At 44.9% G+C, this 20,464-nt stretch overlaps 1 protein-coding gene across 5 annotated transcripts in view; it reads left to right on the top strand.

The window, feature by feature from the left end:
* The window catches only part of LOC139264450 (alpha-1,6-mannosylglycoprotein 6-beta-N-acetylglucosaminyltransferase A-like), a 157,382-nt gene that overhangs the window by 87,025 nt on the left and 49,893 nt on the right, over positions 1-20,464 (top strand). For 4 of the 5 annotated variants that reach the window (XM_070880948.1, XM_070880949.1, XM_070880950.1 and 1 more), the window contains 4 exons: positions 1,842-1,976; positions 8,047-8,180; positions 12,741-12,874; positions 15,122-15,271. In XM_070880948.1, the coding sequence (XP_070737049.1) occupies positions 1,842-1,976; positions 8,047-8,180; positions 12,741-12,874; positions 15,122-15,271 (553 nt within the window). Of the gene's footprint in view, positions 1-1,841; positions 1,977-8,046; positions 8,181-12,740; positions 12,875-15,121; positions 15,272-19,039; positions 19,203-19,431; positions 20,382-20,464 lie in introns of those variants that run through there. The other variant, XM_070880951.1, reaches the window with a different exon arrangement.

The following is a 20,464-nucleotide window of genomic DNA, read 5'->3' on the forward strand; positions in this document are numbered from 1 at the left end:
CAACCAGGCCAACATTGAAGCACTGACCACACTCGATCAACTCTGCTGGGCAGGCCACATTGTTCGCATGCTAGACACGAGGCAAGCGCTCTACTCTGAACTCCTTCATGGCAAGCGAGCCAAAGGTGGGCAGAGGAAACAATTACAAGGACACCCTCAAAGCCTCCCTGATAAAGTGCAACATCCCCACCGACACCTGGCAGTCCCTGGCCAAAGACTGCCCTAAATGGAAGAAGTGCATCCGGGAGGGCGCTGAGCACCTCCAGTCTCATCACCGAGAGCATGCAAAAATGAAGCGCAGGCAGTGGAAAGAGCGTGTGGCAAATCTGTCCCACCCACCCCTTCCCTCAACGACTATCTGTCCCACCTGTGACAGGGTCTGTGGTTCTCGTATTGGACTGTTCAGTCACCTAAGGACTCATTTTTAGAGTGGAAATAAGTCTTCCTCAATTCCAAGGACTGCCTATGACAATCTTTGAATAGAGCTCACAAAGAGATTGACACTCCCTTTATCTATTGTCTTTCTCTTTGATGTGACTCTGTTGTGAAAGTTTTCTTGGTGATCAATCCTTTTGTATCAACCATAAGGTGTGTCTCAGCAGTTCCAATTATTTCAACTGATTCGGAGCCAGGTTATCTTTTTATACAAAACTTTATTTTTTTATTTTTTTACTGCAACCTTAAACACCCCCAAATAATAATCTCACTTCAGGTGGCGGAACCATTTAGTTACATATATCTCTTTCTAAAGTGTCAATCAAGTACACCACATTTTAGAAAGTTGTAACTGTGCTTGCGGGAACTTTCAGCAAGATAGCATGTTATGTTAATAAGAGTCAAGAAGATTGATTGAACAATGCCTAAATCGCAAGATGGTTTGGTTTCTTCTTTTCCAAGGCCAAAAGCTGCTTGACATTTAGAAGAGAAGTTCTATTTTGGTCAACACTTTTCTAGTTAACTACTATTTTGTTTCACAACAGAAATTATGTAAGAGAATTAAACCCCTTTGTTGGACTACAGCTCTCTCATACTTTCTGCTACCGATAAATCTCCCATGGCAGATAGTCCAGAAGCTGGAGTGTGGCTTCTGATGACTATCGCAGTCTTGCAGTAATCTAAACTGAGCAACAGATAGTAGATCACTGCAATACAGCAAATTTACTGAAGAATATATTATATGACTGACACAGGATAAGGTATAATAAATAGCTCAATGATGGTGAAAGGTCTTGGGCCTCCATAATATTGTATGATTTAAATACCAGTTAACAAAACTTACTTAAGATTAAGTATCTGTTTTCCAAAAATTCTGTTCTCAATTACTTACATTATAAAACACATTTTTCCATATGCTTATGAAATGTATTCTTGTCTCCTCCTCCAAAACCTTTTTCTTAGTCATTTGCATAATTATATTTTTTTAAGTTTTTGTCGCACAGCACATTGTTCCTCTAATGTGCAATGACACAGGAGGCAGGAAGCTGTTTCAAACCAGTGAAATCTCAATCTTTTGTATCTTGTTGAGTATGTGCTGAGAAGGCTGAGCTCCTCTTCACACGCTGGGTAACTCACTGCATCTGTTGCACACTTCTTAGAACTTCAGCTTGAGAGTGGAAATGGCAGAGACCTGCTAGCAGGTTAACCAACTGGTCATGTTGACTGGGGAATGTAAAGTGGGTTCTGATAAACTGGCACATAATGGGAAAGGTCAAGATCTAAAGTACATTGAATAATAAAGATGTTGCAAATGTATGCCACACCTGCAAATTCATTCACATTGTACAGTGTTTAACATCTTCAACCTGACTATTGTAAGACTAATTTTACTTAATTTGTATTAGGTACTTGAGCAACCTGACTGGGAATAAAGATGGATGTCCAATCAGAGGACCAAAGCTACTGGACCTCATATACATTGACATTGTTGGATTAAAACAACTCCGAACTGTACTAGGAGCATCCTTCACCCACTATCAGTGAGACTGTACTCCATCTTTATGCTTCTGTTCATTTTATGATAGAAAATTGTGCAGTTGAGCTCCCTATACCAATTCTAGTTACAATGTACTAACTCCTGATCTAGTCTGCACAATCTTTGCATATATTAGTTGGGTTGGGAGTCTTATTTCTGGCAGTGCCTTCAGTTTATTAGCCATCCACATGAGTTGAGTGGAAGCCTGACAGTGGCTGGGTTCAATTTTAGTGGAAGCAAAACACTGCAGATGCCGAAAAATTGAAATAAAAACAGAAAATGCTGGCAAACTCTGAGCAGGTCAGACAGTATCTGTGACAGGGAAACAGAGTTAATGTTTCAGGTCAATGATCTTTCATCAGACTTAGTTCTCAGTGATTTGGCCAGTGAAGTGGCCTCCACCCAGTATAACAAAGTAAGGGTTAGTTTGGCACTATAGATTGACATAAGTCATGGAAACGTTGATGTAAACAATGATGGGCTGGATTTTCGACTAATTTGCACCCCGTTTAGTACCTGGGCGGGGCGCAAAAATAATTTTTTTGGTGTGAAACGAGGCACACAAGATTTTGCGGCCGGGTGGAACTTTAGGCAATAACTTTGCGGCGGCGCTAAAACTTAACGCTTGCCTGCTGTTTTCACCGTTTGGATGAGGTAGCTCGTCATGCATTAGCGCCCTGGGCGGAACTTTCGAACATATCGCCCGATTTAGCGTCCACCCAGGAACCCGCTAGAAAAAAGCAGTCACACCCCGGGCGCACCAGGCGCTAATGGCGCCATCTTGGAAACGGAGGAGAAAGTTCTGAGTGATTAAAAGCATTGGGAGAAGAACGCTGCGTTACTGCATACTTTACATTGTGAAGTTTGTGGGTTTATAGGTTGTTTTAAGGACATTTTAAAAGATGGGGGCTATACTATGTCAGCCATTATTCCTGGCTGCTATATTTATACGGCATCAAGCTCCAAGAAGGCTTATTGATCATTTTCAATGTAATCAAAGAGGTCGCAGACATAATGGGAGGAGGCCTTACAGGGACTTTACAGGGAACATCGCTCATACCTGCAGCTCTCTGAGGCACAGCGCGTTAGAAGGCTGCGCTTCCGAAAAGAAGGCTGACAGAGATATGCCAGCTCATAAAGGCAGACCTACAGCCTACCAGTGGCACCAGGACGGCACTGCCCGTCGAGGTGAAGGTGACTGCGTCACTTGCCTTCCATGCCTCCGGCTCCTTTTAGGCATCAGCGGGGGACATGTGCTCCATCTTGCAGCATGCTACACATTGCTGCATTCGCCAGGATGACTACTGCACTGTACGCACACAGGATGGACTTCATAAACTTCCCAATGACTAAGGAGGCCCAAAATGAGAGGGCTGTAGGTTTTGGATGATTTGCTGGTTTCCCCAAGGTTCAGGGTGCCCTTGACTTGTACGCACATCGCCCTACGAGCACCATTACAGAATAGAGGTTTACCAAAACCGAAAGGGATTCCACTCCATGAACATACAGATCGCCTGCAACCTTACTCAGAGCTTCATGGCAGTCAATGCCCAATATTCAGGGAGCATCCATGATGTTTTCATCTTGCATGAGAGCACTGTCTCAGGCCTGTTTCAGCGTCAACCACAAGGCCAAAGGTTATGGTCTCGCCACCTGGCTTATAGCCCCCCCTCGCGAACCCTCAGACAGAAGCAGAGCATCACTATAATGAGAGCCATGCAGCCATATGCAACATCGTCAAACAGACAATTGGAGTGCTCAAGCAGCGCTTCCAATGCCTGGACCACTCTGGAGGCTGCCTGCAATACTCCCCTCAGCAAATCTCTGAGTTCATTGTGGTGTGCTGCATGCTACACAACTTAGCCACCATGAGGGGACAGGATTTGCCAATGGGGATTGCAGAAACCCCTCAGGAGAGAGGGAGCGGGAAGAGGAGCCTGGTGAGGAACCTATGCCACCACTATCCCAACTACAACCACAGGGGAAGCATCGTGGAAATTTCGGCGCTGCAAAAGCAGCTCATAATTGAACGCTTTGCTTGAAGAGTGAATGTTTGACCGTTGCCTATCCACTTTATCCCACCATGTTGACTATTCCCCCTCTTATTCTGCAAATGAGACATTACACAGGAATGGTTACGGTCAACAAAGGAATTTATGAAACATTGTAAACTTTTGTAACTTTGTTAACATAATTTGAAAACATTGAAACTTTAATAAAGTAACACAAATTGTGATTAAATTGTGATTTAAAAAATAAGAGCAACAACATTCTAATCAACACCCCTGCCCCACAGTCTTTTACCACCAGCTTTCCCCCCCACCCTTACCCTTATTGCCCTCCCTTGTCTGCTCCTCATACCCAAAGTAATACCACGATGGCGTGCAGCAACTTTGTCAGAGCATTGCTGTGTTCGAGGAGAGACAATGGAGACGCCTCCTGGGGAGATACTGGACGAGCTTGTGACGTAGAAGGCCTGGCTTCTGACTGGCGAGTCTCTTCATCGGCGTCGCCAGTCACAGGTGGTGTGGGTCTGGGTGGCTCACTGGGGAACTTGGAAAGGCTGCTCGCCACATTCTCCGGAACTCCAGTGTGCAGCCTCGTGTGAGCAGTGATGGTTTCACAGCTCGCACCGACAATCTGCGACCCTACCCCCGTAATGGTCACTGCGAGATTCTTGATGGTCGTGGAAATCCTACCCAGGACATCAAGGAGCTGACAGGTTAGCTGGATGCTCTCCCTGGACATTCCCACCATGTCCAGTTCTGCATCTGCCGATCTGTTAGCAGACCGACTTTGCCGACTCACCCTCCGGAGAGATGGCATGCGGGATTCGACCCCAGAACTCCGTTGCTGCATGCCACTAGTTCCAGGAGCCTCCGAGATCACAAAGCCCGGGAATGTTAGATCATCCTCGGATGAGGTGTTTGTCGATAGCAAAAGAGGTGTAGAGCGCATCTGCCCCCGCCCCCGTAGTCGGCTGCTCTGTCAACTCATCTTCCTCTTCTTCCTCCTCCTCTTCCACATGATGGCCTGATGTGGAGGGTTGATCCGAGGGATGCGGTGCCTCTGAGTGGTCATCTGGAAGTAGAAAGCAACAGACGAGTGGTTAGCAGCAGGGATGGGGGAAGTGTGACATAAGGAAGGTCACATAACATAGGCTCATTTGAAGGACCGTCGCTACTCCATTATATCTAGTCCAAAGACACTGCATCACATTGCCCCAACCCTCGTCCACAGATACTGCATCACATTGCCCCAACCCAGCCCAGGGAGTGTGCAGGACTTGCCCTCAGTATGCACCAATGGCAGTTGCCCAACCTGAGATGCCGATGAGGCCTGCCACTCGTTCCTCCAGGTCTATAAATGGCAGGGTCTGAAGCGGACCGCCGCCAGTCCGCACCTGTTCGTGGTGGTTATGGGACTTCTTTGCCTGCAAAGATTAAAATGGGAATGGTTACCAGAGGGTCTATCTGCTCTTGTGGCACACACAGCCACCAAAGCACTTGTACCACACTGTCTGAATGTCCTTTGTTTAATGGCCTTGGAAGTTGCACGTGGTTCATCAGGAGGACATCGAAGTGTGGAAACATCTTGAGATCTCAGAAAGCAATCTTAATAATGTGTAAAGGTCATTCATGGCAAATAGGATGCCACACTAAGCCTACCTATGTGTCATGCATTTCAGGAGGCAACCCACAGAGTGCTGAGAGACGGTAACAGCATGAGAACAAATAGTGTGTCAGATTTGTAGTTTAAGTAATAAAGGAGTGCATGAATTAAAATTGTACTCTAACAACCCTACAAAGATCATTAAACTTTTCCCGGCACTGCTTCCCACTTCAGGCCACTGTGTCTGACTTCCTCAGCAATCTCTCTCGAGATTCTGTTAAAAATGGCTGGCAGGGGTCTAGATCCACCCCTCCTGGGTAGTTCCTGCTATTTCCTCTCCACAGCCCCCACCAAGAGCTTTGTTTGCCTCTTGTAAAAATCATCTAGCACGCTGTCTGCTGTCCTCCTCCATCATCAAAATCGAATAATAAAATGGCTGATTGAGCCCCAGGTGTACTGCGCATGCGTGCAGCCATGCCCTGCATTAACGTTTGCGATCGGACAGCAGACCAGAAGTGGTGGGCTGGGGGGGGGAAATTGTGCATGCGCAGAATGACCGAGTTTTTTTTTTGGGCTGGAACTTTTGGCTCCACCGCACCAAGGGTGGTGGAGGATGACTCAATTGTGGTTTTTAAAAGGTAATTGGATAAAAACCTGAAGAGAAAAAAAATTGCAGGGCTACGGGGAAAGGGCGAGCGAGTGGGACTAGCTTGAAGTGCTGTTGCAGAAAACCAGCACGGGCTCGACGGGCCAAATGGCAGCCTCCTGTGCTGTAACCATTCTATGGGCCCAAGTTTTGGGCCGCGCCTAAAACGGCACAGCCCGGACCTGGACGCCCGTTTTTCGCGCCACAAAGTGCGCCTAAAAAAAAACTTACCTATTCTCTGGCTCCCTGCAGGCCCTCTGGAGCTGGGCGCGGCGTAGCACGAGCTGTAGGGGGCGGAGCCAGGTCCCTGTGCTGAAAACAGTGTCGGGACCTCTGCACATGCGCGCTACAGTGGGCGCGCATGTGCAGTAGCTCCAGGCGCCCAAAACTGTGGGAGGGGCTCGAAGCACGCATCCCCTAGCCCTGGCCAAATGGCCTCACTGGGGCTGCGAGCATAAGGCTCCTCCAACCCGACCCGATCTCTCCCCCCCCCCCCCCCCCCCCCCCCCCGCCCTCAGCGACACACTCTTTCCCCCTCCCCCCCCGGACCTCTGTGACTCTTTCTCCCCCCCCCCCCCCCCCCCGCAACTCTTTCTCTTCCCCCCCCCCCCCCCCCCCCCCCGAGACCCAATGCCACCTACCTGTAAATCCAGCCCGAGGTCTTGGGCCCGGCCGTTCAGCCTCCTCCTCTCCCTTCCCCCCCCCCTCCCTCCCTCTCTCTTTCCCTCCCTCCCTCCTCTCTCTTTCCCTCCCTCCCTCCTCTCTCTTTCCCTCCCTCCCTCCTCTCTCTTTCCCTCCCTCCCTCCTCTCTCTTTCCCTCCCTCCCTCCTCTCTTTTTCCCTCCCTCCCTCCTCTCTCCTTCCCTCCCTTCCTCCCTCCTCTCTCCCTCCCTCCCTCCTCTCTCCCTTCTCCCCCTCCCCTCGCTGTCAGAAACACACACACTGACAGACAGAGATAGAGACACACACACTGACAGACAGAGATAGAGACACACACACTGGGGGGGCCATCCCAGCACACTGTTGGAGGACTCCCGGTGCTGCAGTCGGTAAGTAGAAAATGTTTTATTTATTGTTTTTAAAAAAAAATGTTAATTAATTTTTTTTGATTGATTTATTGGTTGATTTATTGATGTATTTATCATTTATTATTGATGATGGCTCTTTATTTGTAAAACTGAAGTGTTTAATGTTTGTAAACTTCCCTTTAAACTTCCCCCCCCCCCCTCCCCATTCCCTATGCCTAATTTGTAACCTACGCCTGATTTTCTAAAGTGTAGACAAGGTTTTTTCGAACGTACAAAAATCTTCACTTACTCCATTCGAAGTTAGTTTGGAGTAAGTTTTCACTGCCGAAACTTTGAAAACAGGCGTAAGTGGCCGGACACGCCCCTTTTGGAAAAAAAAATTCTGTTCCAAAGTGAAACTGTTCTAACTGACTAGAACTGGAGCAAACTAAATGGCGAGAATTCAAATTTCTAAGATACTCCATTCTAAACCAGTTGCTCCAAAAAAACAGGAGCAACTCAGGCCGAAACTTGGCCCCTATAATTCTATGATCTGTTTTTACGTAACAATGGTGTTCTTGATGGAAGCAATTTGAAACAGTTTTGTTTACAGCTTGTGTTCAACAAATAGAAGGAAGTCGATAAGAATTTGAAACTGGCTAGACTACACCAGAATTAGATTATTGTGTTTACTTTAAAACTGACGAATAAGTCATCTGAATCCGAAAGAACAGATTCATCTTGCCGATATGTAAATGTAAATTCCAATGTCATGCCATTTTTTTTCACATTTCCAACATTCTTTCTTAGATGCTTGTTGAGGGTTCTTGATTCTTTTGGAACTGAGCCAGAATTTAACCATGCTGAATATGCCAAGAAAAAAAACCATGGCTCCCCTTGGGGAAAACTCAATCTAATTCCTAAGCAGTTTTACAACATGTTCCGTAAGTAAATTACATATAACTTACTCTAGGGTTCTTGTTATATCTGTAAGCACTCCAGTAATGACTCCACAAGGCAAGGTATTGTACTTGAATGGTGGTGACCTTAGTCCATTTATTACAGCTCCTGAGTGAGGGTACAGCATGGTGAGCTCCCTTTTATACCTGGTTACCTGTTGTGTACAGGTGATCCCTAGGTTGCATCCTCTGGTGGTACAAGCACAGTGTATACAGTGTGAAGGTACATCCAGTAGTCTTATGTAACTGTACATTGAGTGTACAGGGAGTATACTTATGTTATACATAAACAACATCACTCTCCCCTAAGTCTTGTGCCACTGGCCTTTGCATTGTATGCTCTGACCCTAGACTTGTGCCCAAAGCCCTTGCACCTTGTCTATGCTTTGGCTTGGCTCTCTCCCTGTTGACCCCCAAGTCCTTATTGCCACAACATTGAGAAATGGTCAGCAGTGGACGGTTTGAGGTTGCAGTGGGGGTTGAATGGGTTCTGGGTGTGATCCATGTGTGTCCATGGCTACATAGATCCAATTCCCCCCCCCCCCCCCCCATACATGGACCATTTGTGTGGCTCAACACCTGCCTGTGCATAGAAAGAAAGAACAAAAAAAACATGGGATTAATTACATCACTGTTTGGGTTTTGCAGTAGTGGAACAAGTACATTTTTCAGGTAAGGTACATACGTGGTATCACAGTCTTGCCCCTGAGTTGTGTAGGTGCAGGTGGGTGAGGACGCTATTTTGAGTGACCGGACTGTGTCCAGTTTGTCTGATGGTGGGGCTGCGCTCCCTGCCAGCTGGGTGGGCTTTGATCGTTCACCTGGCTGAGTCTCGGGGCCTTTGCCGTTGCCTCGTGGTGGGCAGAGCCACAGGAGTGTGTGGCCTCCCTGTCCTTCTTTGAGGGCTGCGGTGCCTCTTTGCTGCCCTTCAGCGATAGTAGGAGCCTGGTCATCCCAGGTCCCATTGGGAGAGCTGGGGGGGTGCTAGTCTCTTGCTCCCGGTAGGTACTGGCCCTGGTGGCCAGAGAGGTAGAGCCGATCAGGGGCAGGGTACCGGTAGTGGTGCCTTTGCCGTCCGCTGATCGCTGGCCCTGCAGCTGGAATGCTCCCTTTGTGTATGGCCACGCTCCCTGGGGCATCACATTGGTCCCGGAGGCGCAGGCTACATGATCGGGTAGCCCGCTGGACCTGGGTGCTTCCGATGGGAGGTTGCCCTTGGTTTTGTCGACATGTATGTAGATCCCGGCATTGCACATCATTACTTCATTTTCTCTCACAATACATTGGTTCTGACCGCAATCACCCGACTTATCATGGTTAGTAGTTACATTTACAAATTTGAATTTGTCAGTTACATCTCTTACATCTGTATCACCAGCATCACTGTATAAAGAGTGGAACTGTCTCTTTAATTGTGATGGGTTGCCGGTTTCCTTTAAGAGGGCCTTGCAATCTTTACCCCAATCCAGTTTGCTGTTCGGTATCACGTGTTGCTCCCTCAACGCTGCCCCTCGTGGTCTGGCCACCGCCATCTTTACTTCAGGCACTTCACCTTGTGGTTCGGGCGCCATCTTCTTTCCATGAGGTAGGCTGCGGTGATCCTTTTCTTCCCAAGTTCTGCCACGGAAACAGGGAAGTTGCCTTCTGCGCCGATTTTCTTCCTCCAGAGTCCTGCCACTGGAGACTGGAAGGTGAGGTCAGGTCGTTCTGACTGGATCATCTTGCAGTTGGGTTGAGCGGTCTGGGTCGTCTCCATTCAGTCGAGTTGAGAGGCTAGTTTTTCAGGTGCTGTGCTGGATCCGACTTCGGGGCCGCGGAGGATGTTGATCGCTGGAGGTTAGAGATTTTCCCTGCTCCAACGGATCTTTTTCATCCATCATCTTCCTAATAGTGTTGTATAGGTGAGCAGCTTCACTTGGGTTGGGATCATTTTAGGTCATTCAATTGGATTGTCCCAGAGTTTCTCAAAGGCCGCCTGATTCATCAGTGACTGGCTCGCCCCTGTGTCGACCTCCATCGTGACTGGAACACCGTTGATGTCAACTTCCATTTTCAACGGGGAACCCACGGTGGTGCAGGTAAACACTCTGTACACCTCATCGTAGGGCTGAGCTGCCTCATGGACTCTCTCTTCGTTGCTGGAGTCCGGATGATCGGCAAACTCTTCATCGACTCGGAACTCTTCATCGACTCGTTGAGTATGATTTCTCTTGCACATTCGCTGGAGATGGCCCTTCGTGTTACAGCCTTTGCATGTATAGTCTTTATAATGGCACTAGTGGGCCCTGTGATTTCCTCCACAGCGCGAGCATGGGGTTAGCCGGTTGGCCCCATGTGGCAGACTCAGGATTGCGGGACTCGGGGTTGTGTTCTCTCTCTCCCCTGAGGCAGCCCTGCCTCTGAAAGGCGGCAGTCGTTTCACAGTACTTGCCGGGTTAGAGTCCTGGGGGTGAGTCATCCGCTTAGGTTTGAGTTGTTTCTGTATCAGTTTTACGAGCTCCTCATATGTTTTGGTTGTTGTCTTCGCTGGGGCTAGCAAGTCCCTGAGGAGGCCATAGACGTTGGGCCCACAACTGGTGATCAGGATAGCTCTGCGCTTATCAGCTAGCGAGGCCGGGTCGTCTCCCGCCAGGTCGTTCGCAATAGAGAAGTGTTCGAGCCTTTCCACAAAGGTCTCCCAATCTTCCCCATCGGCGAATTGTTGAAACGTGCCAAGGTTAGCCATTTTCACGTGGAAATTTGTAATCTCGTTGCCAGTTGTTATGTCTATAAGCACTCTAGTAATGACTCCATGAGCTTAAGGTATTGTACTTGAACTGTGGTGACCGTAGTCCATTTATTACAACTCCTGAGTGAGGGTACAGCACGGTACAAGCACAGTGTATACAGTGTGAAAGTACATCTAGTAGTTTTATGTAACTGTACATTGAGTGTACAGGGAGTACACTTATGTTATATATACACAAGTTATATATTGAGTGAACCATATGTTTTACTGTAATTTTGCATATGTAATGCACGACAACTAATGTGCAACTGTATATAATGCTCACTTTGCTATATCTGCAAACATTTTTATTTATAACACCTGTTTTAAAGATTAATTTTATAATGTAATTGATGCATATTATGCATAAAAATTACTTTAAAATCCACTTGTATGAATATTTTTGTATATAATTTTGCTTGCTTATAATATGCATCTGGGATTTGGATCCATTTCAACATCAAATGGTGCATGATAAAAGCAAAAAAAAAAAGTTTCAATTATTAATACATGTTTTATTTTGAGATAGAGACCGAGCCCAGGTTTAGAGGTAGTGGAACAACATCCTTCTGTGATTTGTCTGAACATGAATGGTGTTGAAATAGCCAAGGATAAAAGTTGAGAGAGATCTAGGGATGTTAGTGGACTCAACGCTCGGCATAGTCGATCACTACAGCGCAGCAATCTAGAAAACAAACAGAATGTGGAACTATATAGCCAAATCGGGAGGACATACTCAAACTGTGTAGTACTATGTCCAGTTTTGGTCATTAGGACCCAAAGGAGACACTCAAGTGCTGAACGCATTTCAGAGAACAGCCATGAAGCTGATGCCTTCTGTCAACGGTCTGAGGATTATGAGGAAAGAAAGGAGACACTTGGGATTTTCAGCCTTGAATAGAGGTGATTGAGAAGTGACCTTATTGGGTTTATAAGATCTATTTTACCCATAAGTAAACTGTATGGGTAAAATAGATCCTGAAAATGACTTCAAAATAAATTGCCACAGTGGAAGCTGGGGACATTAAGAAAGAAAGACTTGCATTTATATAACGCTTTTCACGATCACCGGACGTCGCAAAGCGCTTTGCAGCCAATTAAGTAATTTTTGAAGTGTAGTCACTGTTGTAATATAGGAAGCATGGCAGCCAAATTGTGCTCAACAAGCTCCCACAAACAGCAATGTGATAATGACCAGATAATTACTACAGTGACTTCACTACAAAAAAGAAATTCTTCATTGGTCGTGAAAGCCGCTATATAAATGCAAGTTTTCCTTTTTCTTTCATTTCTCTACACCCTCCATGGATAGACACCACACACGCATGCACCCGCTGCACACACGCCACACACACACACCAACATGAGGTGTCTCACTCTTTCATTCGCTGCCTCTCCTTCAAGCACTTTCTAAAGTTTATGGAACACAAAAGCAACAGGAGCAGGATTATAATGATTTACTCTAATAAACAGCGGTTAAGCTTTTGTCACAGGCTGAATGGAAATGAAAGTAGAAGTGAAGAACTTCAGTTTAGCTTAACGATACTCATGGTCTATTTTCTTCAAAACTAAATATAGGCTTATTGCAACAAATGTGATTCATAACAATGTAGCTATCACATTTCCACACCTCAAGCAGACAGATGACATTAGTTCATATATATAAGGGCATTTGTCAATCTTTTGAAATGATCTGTCTTATAAGTTAAGCAAAAGGTGTGTTATTAAGTACACTCAAGACTGTTTAATTTATAATGTATTTTCCAATGTATTTGCAGCCCATACACCTGATAATAGTTTTTTGGGCTTTGTGGTGGAGCAGCATTTTAACAGTAATAACATCACTCTTCCTAATAAAATCCCAAGAACTAACAAAGCTCTGGTTTACGGTAAACTGGCAGACTATTGGAAGGTATGTGCTGTCTTCTTTTATCTCTTAAGCTGTTGACATATTTTCATTATATTTTTTATCCTGAAGATTATATTGTTGCCTAGCCCAAATGCTAAATGGGCTTAAGAAAGAAAATAGAATTGGGGGAAAAAAAGAAATAGGATTGGAAGAGACTACAAGTATCTAGCAGATGAATTATTTCCTATCTAGCAATTGCAAACAAGCTTGTAGAATTGTTCCCAGATCGGTGTCTCATTGGTGCAGACGGTTAGGCATTGGGATTTCTCCTCTGGGATTTGAGTTCAGAATCCATCGCAAACTGATGGGATGAAAGTCTCCTCTTTCCACTAGCTCTAAAGGTCCTAAGTGAAATTAATTTGCACATATTGAATCTAGTTCTGCAGTATTTGGCAATCTGAATCAAAGTTTGCAGGGAGACGGGTGTGGGAGATGGTGTGGCGGAGGGTGGGGAGTGCTATTCTGAGATTGGAGCTGAGAGATGTTGTTGAGGCAGGATAAGGAATTGTTTAACCATGCTACATCTAAATTGGGAATGTTTGATGTTGACATTGGAGCACAGAAATTACAGCGATGCCATTGCAAAACTTCCCATGTGATTCAACAGATTATTGATGATATAACCTTCAATCCATTTTCTAGCTCCAACTACTTGGCCATATTTTGAGCTCTGATCTGTGTCTAGATGACCCTTAAATACCATGGTACAGCATCTACTGGCTCACTGAACACTAATGGACACTGCATGGAAATTTTGTTTTGGTTTCCCTGGTCTTAATATTTTGATTTACTTTAGTCTTTCTCTGGTAGTTTGTTTCAATCAAAACTAGCTTGCATAACCCAGCACTTCCTGAAATTGTAATGGTTTCACCCTTTAATGAGAGATGCTTGTTGAATTCTGAATTCCACCAGTTGGTCTTAAAATGGGACCCTTCCATATTATACCCCTCTCTGAATATCTCGTAGTTTGTACCCTTTAAAGGGAGTACTTGATGTATCCCTTAGAGTTGGGATTTTTCCAGTCCCATAGTTCCAATAGCCAACTAAAAAAATAGGACCCTTTCAAGTTAGACATTTTTACTTTTCCTTTTTTTTTAAAAATCATTTGAGAGATTAAATTCCATTTGAGACCCTCTCCCCTCCTCTAACATTTTTATCCCATGTTAAATGATCTATAAATCTCTGAACACTATCGATCTCCTTTCTATTTATTAATTGCTCACAAGTTATCAGTAAATTTTATGATACTACTAGTATCCTGCGCCATATCATCCACAAATCATGTGAACAGTAATGGACTTGAAACAGATCCCTGTGGAATGCCTCAGTTATTGCATTACCAAGCACAGTATTTTCCACTTCTTACTACTTACTAACTTCTGTTGTAAAATGTATTCTCAAACTATTTGGAAAATCTGTGATCTATTCCATGTGCCCGAACCTTTTTCTGACAGTATCATTTGAGTGAACTTTGTGAAATGCCTTCTGAAGATCCAGGTAAAAATGAGAGGGGATCTCATAGAAACATATAAAATACTGACAGGACTGGACAGGTTAGATGCAGGAAGAATGTTCCCGATGTTGGGGAAGTCCAGAACCAGGGGACACAGTCTAAGGATAAGGGGTAAGCCATTTAGGACCGAGATGAGGAGAAACTTCTTCACTCAGAGAGTTGTTAACCTGTGGAATTCTCTACTGCAGAGAGTTGTTGATGCCAGTTCGTTGGATATATTCAAGAGGGAGTTAGATATGGCCCTTATGGCTAAAGGGATCAAGGGGGTATGGAGAGAAAGCAGGAAAGGGGTACTGAGGTGATGATCAGCCATGATATTGAATGTTGGTACAGGCTCGAAGGGCCAAATGGCCTATTCCTGCACCTATTTTCTATGTTTCTATCCTGTATCTACTCATTTTGCAGCTTAGTTACCTCCTTCAAGAATTTTAGTACCTATGTTAAACATTATTTTTTACAAGTGTACTTCTAAAACCATGTTCAAACAACTTTACCATCTTTCTGAATATATTATATCTTATTAGGAAGTTTATGTTACATAGTGACATTTCTTGAAAATTAAACAAATTAAAAACCATTTTAAGCCACCGCAAAATCATTTTCAAGTTATGCATACCTTCTAAAAGGCTGGTGCAATTTAATAAAGTTATATTAATGAAACTTGTTTGAAAGTTTTGACCACATTGGCCAACGTAAGGAATGTTCTACTTTTTAATTATGCTTCCTGATTTTTACAGGATAAAATATCGTTCCTGGATATTGTCAGAAAATATGCTGAGATCCATGGTACATTTCACAATGAACGTAATGTTGTTTTACCTGAGTATATAAATAATCATGGAATCCTCAGTGGGCATGACCTTCACCTCTTACTAAGAGGGACTAAGGTTTGTAATATGTTAACCAATTACTTTACCACGGATTGTTATCACATTGATGGACACATGAGGCATAGTTTATATATTTATTTTGAAACATTTGGGGAAAGACAATCTCTGAAGTTAGAGATATTGGGCTTTAGTTTCCACCGACCCTTAGAACGGCGCACCTCTATGAGGTCCGCCGATTTTCTCGAACAACAAGCGCGCTTAATCTTTCCCGTGGTATTCTCCACGCTGATCAGGCCTTCTTGGGACTCGGTGCAGCGCAGCAGAACCAGCAGGGGGCGGAGCTACAGCCCTGTGCCGAAAAGAGTGCCGGCAGCTGCGCGCGTGTGCAGTAGCTCCTGGCCCTCCCAGTGCGTCCTGGCTCCGGGCGACCCTATCCCTGGCCGAAGGGATGACGCGATGTTCGCCACCCCTATCCCGGGCCAAGTGGCCTGCCGCTTAGACTCCCGTTCATTGTTGTAGCCTCTCGCACCCCCATTGCCTGCATCCTCTGCTGCCAGTGCTGCCCCTCCCATTCAGTTGGTGGAGTGTGTGCTGAGGGAAGCTTGCCAGGGAGCCTGGGGGAGCAGGAGCTGGAGGAGCCCAGGGGGTGCGCGGCTCGAGTCTGGGCCACCAGATCAGCACCAGGAGTCATACAGCATGTTTGCGGCAGAATTCTTCGAGACACGATACTGGGGGGAATGAAGCTACTGGTTTGTGTCACTGATCACATCTATGTCAAGAAATTTCAAAGCATTAATGCCTAAAGACAATATCCCTTTTGGACTTTATAAATCGAGTTCAAGACTCAATCCGCTCTGAGGGCTACAAGAAACAGGTTGGTGCGGGGAGACTTTTGATCGGGCGGGAAGGAGGGGAGTTTTTTTAAATGATTTAGAAAAAGAACAAGCTGCTTGAATTAGAAAAGTTGTCCTTAGACTGTCTGCTGATAAGAGCAGTAAGAAGGGCAGACAGCATCATCAAAATTAAATTTCTGATATAAAATTAAAAAGTGCATATTTTATGAAGCTTTATACTGTGGAATGTGAAAAATTATGCAAAAGTTACAGTACAAAATCTATATTAGTTGTTGTGAAGGTGTTTAGTGCTTTGCAAGGTCATCTAACTTCCTTCCCCTGCCTCCCGCCCCCCCCTCCCCCCCCCCATTTCTGGCTACCTGCGCCTGATTTCTAAAGTGTCGGCAAGGTTTTTCTGAGTGGACACATACGCTGGCCTAAGTTAGTTTGGAGTAACTTTTCACTCTCTAAATTTGCTTAAATGGCCAAAACAGGCATAAGTGACTGGTAACGCCCTCTTTTGGAAAAAAAAACTGAACTAAAAAGAAACTGAACTAACTCACTGAAACTGGAGCAAACTAAATGTGGAGAATTGCGATTTTTAAGATACTCCCAAAAAAAAACTAGTTGCTCCAAAAAAATAGAAGCAGCTCCTGTCGAAACTTGGGCCCAACAATTCAGCAATGTCTTTAGGAAACCATGATATACAATGACTGGAAACATGTAAAATAAAAGAGGCTAGGGTAAGATTTAAAGTATGAATATGAAAGTTCTCAGAGAGGTGTTGAGGTATCTGCATACTTTAATGAAAAGGCTAAACAGTGACTAAAAGAAAAACACAAAAGAAAATAATAGTGATGTTTAAAGATGAAACTGACAAAAACATAGTGGCAACGTAAAATAGCCTATGAAAGTAAAGATTAATTCCGAGAGAATGTTATTAAATAGTAATGACAGTATGTGCAATGTAATAATTATTGTGACTAGTGTTTCTGTAAATAATTGTATTGTTTTATTATTGAGTTATGCCAAATAATTACTGAAAATTCTGGACTATAACGAGAACTTGGATTTGTAAAATGAAGTACTTTAATAATTTAAAGCATGGTCTTTGCATAAATGAAGGAAGTAATGGATCATAGAAGACAACAATTCACAAAATTCACTTAAAAAAATGGAGATGCAAATCTAATTGGGGCTAAATTTGCTGTCGAGATTTCCCGCAAGCGGATGCCTCCGACCTGAAAAAAATCTACGAACTTACCTGATGGTCACGAAAGTTCGGACACTTGCGCTCCTGGGCCTCTGCGAGTAGGCCTGTGTAGAGGCCCACATATCCCAGGGGCACAGGGGCACAAGCGTCCCGGGATCATGTGGCAGACCTAACCAATCAAAGAAGGGAATCCCCATTCATGCTTATGGAGATTCCGTATGTACAGAACCCCCGTAAGTATGAATGAGGATCATATAAAAAATAATCTACGCTTTAAATAAATTTTTAAAATTATATATTTAAAATTAATTCAAATGGCATTTAAAGAAATATTTAAAACAAAAATATTATTTTTTGAAAATGTAATTTACATGTTTTAACGGGGCTAAAAATAAAGTTTTTCTTTCACTCACGACACAATCCTAATGGCTGGAAAGAAGAAAGCTCCAGGTAGCCAATTTTGAGATTATTTTTCCAGTAAAGACATTACTTTACAACTGACACTTTGAGTTATTTACCTCAACATTGAGAATAACTTCACGAAGAGAGCTAAGTAGCACAATAGATTAGCACATTACTATTTTCATTTTCGGGGACGTGGATTTAAACCCAGCCCAATGTATTTATTTTTAATCAGATTAATTTATTTTTATTTAGGGTGAGGTTCGCTCTTGTTGAGGTATTTTCTTTCTTTGTCCATTTCTGACAGAAAAGCTGGGGAATTATTTGGCTATAGCTTAGCATCTCTCCATGGCAAACCAATTGAGATTGCAGGCAAAGCAGGTAGAAAATCTGAGAAACGAATACTTTGTGCAACATAGAGGTATCTTTGAATAGCATTATAATTCTTTGAGACACTCCAGAGAACATTAAGGAAAGATGTCATGGGAATGGTAAATTCTGTGATTTGAATTCATTGTGAGCATTTTCTGAGGTTGGGGTATGTGCTCCTGAGGTTTGGGGTATGTGCTCCTGATAGTTACAGACACTTGGAGAGCTGAAAACTTGAAATGACTTGCTTCTGCCAACAAAATTTCTGCTTCTTTCTTAGCTATGAATATGATTTTTTTTTTGAATATATAGAATCATGGGGTTCAATTTTGCCCAAAGCCATTTTCTGGTGTATTGCCGGAGTTGCACCCATTTTTCTAGGCCAGAACTACTCAAAAATAAATGTGCCAAGTTTCTCCACTCTATGTTTCAAATTTGGCGCAGTGCAGCCTGTCCAATCGCCTCGGGGGGTGGAATCTACTTACTGCGTCGAAAAAAACGATGCCTCCCCTTCTGCGCATGCACGAAAAAAGGATGTTATTGACGTAATTCCTATGGGTGCGCATGCGCAGTACAGCTCCCGGTCTGCAATCGGCCATTTTTAAAGAGCCAGTTGAGTGTGAGAACTGTAATTATCATTGTAAAAATCGGAGCTAGACTATAATACAAGATGCAACTCAGCGCCAGGACCAATAATTTCTTACAGGATGAAGTGGAGGCACTAGTTACTGTGATTGAGGGCAAATGGCAGGAGCTGGACACCAGCAGAGATCACACAAAAGTTCCACCCAAAGAAATAAAGAAATGCTGGAACCAACTTGCACAAGATTACTGTGCAATGGTGACCACCCCGAGGTCTGGGGGCCAGTGCAAAAAGAAATCGCAGGACCTTGGTCAAATAGTTAGTGTAAATAATATTTTCATTTATTCAATGCAATTGCAATTGTTTATTTAAATGGCCCAGCAGAAAGACACCCTCGCTAAAAAGTTGTATTTTCATCTTTGCAGAGGAAAGTGGCACATAACAAAAGGGAAAGAACTCGAACAGGAGGAGGCCTGGCAAATCTGCACCCACTGACACCCTTGGAACAGAGGGTCACTGCTTTAATGGGTCCTGCCTGGAGAAAAGCAACCACCACTTCACAAGCTGGGCCCACACTCGAGGGTGAGGGTAAGTCCTGCAAATTCCACAGTCTGCCTTTGCTAAATGTTAAGTACTGCGCGGGCTAGCCATGCTTCGATTCCTGGGGATGTCTCCGTCAGCTACGCTTCAGTTGATGCAATGTGCTATTGTTCATCGTGGTCCTTCAAATCAGCCTGCTGCCTGCGCAATATGAGTCTACTCTTGCCACCCTGACCCCTCCTCTGCTGCTAACCATTTGTCCTGTTATATTGTGCAGAACTTGAGGCCAACCCTGATGATGCAGAAGAAGATTCAGACGAGGATGAGCCTGAAGAAAACATCTTCCAATCCCATCTTCCAGATCAAGAGCATGGGGGTGAGGGGGAGGGGGTGCAAGAAGCCTCCACTGTAGTACTCACTTTTAAGGAGGTGCAGGTGCTGCCCATTGAGGTGCCAGCCCCTTCCCTGACTAGTGGTTTGAGTGTTGGTCCGACATTCCATGGCTTCCCACCGTCCGAGGCTGGAGATTCCAGTGGGGTGCAGCGAGGCGCACCCAGGGCCCCACCATCCGAGGCTGCGGGTCCCAGTGGTTGCGTGCAGCAAGGCACACTCAGAGGCCCACAGTCCGAGGCTGCGGGTCCCAGTGGGATGCTGCGAGCCACACCCAGGGTGAGGAGGAGAAGGAGAGCTCGACCGTCCTGAGGTGCAGAATTTAACAGATGTGGTTCACATGATGGCAATGAGTGCAGAGAGCATTGACCTTATGTAATCACTCCTGGACATCATCAGTATCGGGACTGTCGGGAGAAGTAAGAACACTCTCACGGGAAATGGAAACGCTATTCGGGGACATGAGGGAGGGAATATCTCAGTTAGCTGAAGCCATGTCGCTGCACATGAGGGAGGGAATGTCGCAGATAGCTGATGCGCTGACAGTGAACATGAAGGCGGGCATGTTGCAGGTAATGCAAACACTGTGAACATGAGGGAGGGAATGTTGGAGATAGTTGACACATTTTCAGGGTACGTGAGGGAGGGAATTTTGCAGTTAGCTGCTGCAATAAGGGAACACGTCCAGACCCTGCGCCCATTGGCAGAATCAACTGCCACTCTCACTCCAATCCCAAGACCAGCCTTCAATGAGCCCCAAGCCGGGCCCTCCACATTTCTCCCCCCCCCCCCCCCCAAAACAACAGATGCGCATTACCCGAAATGTTAGAAAGAATAAGCTTCGTACTAACCCAAGAAACGCTGCGCCACCACCTGCGGGCAGGGATGGTGGAGTCACTAAGACCAAGTGCAGCGGGCCG

This window comes from Pristiophorus japonicus, chromosome 5 (genome assembly GCF_044704955.1).
Source record: "Pristiophorus japonicus isolate sPriJap1 chromosome 5, sPriJap1.hap1, whole genome shotgun sequence".
Classification (NCBI taxonomy): domain Eukaryota; kingdom Metazoa; phylum Chordata; class Chondrichthyes; family Pristiophoridae; genus Pristiophorus; species Pristiophorus japonicus.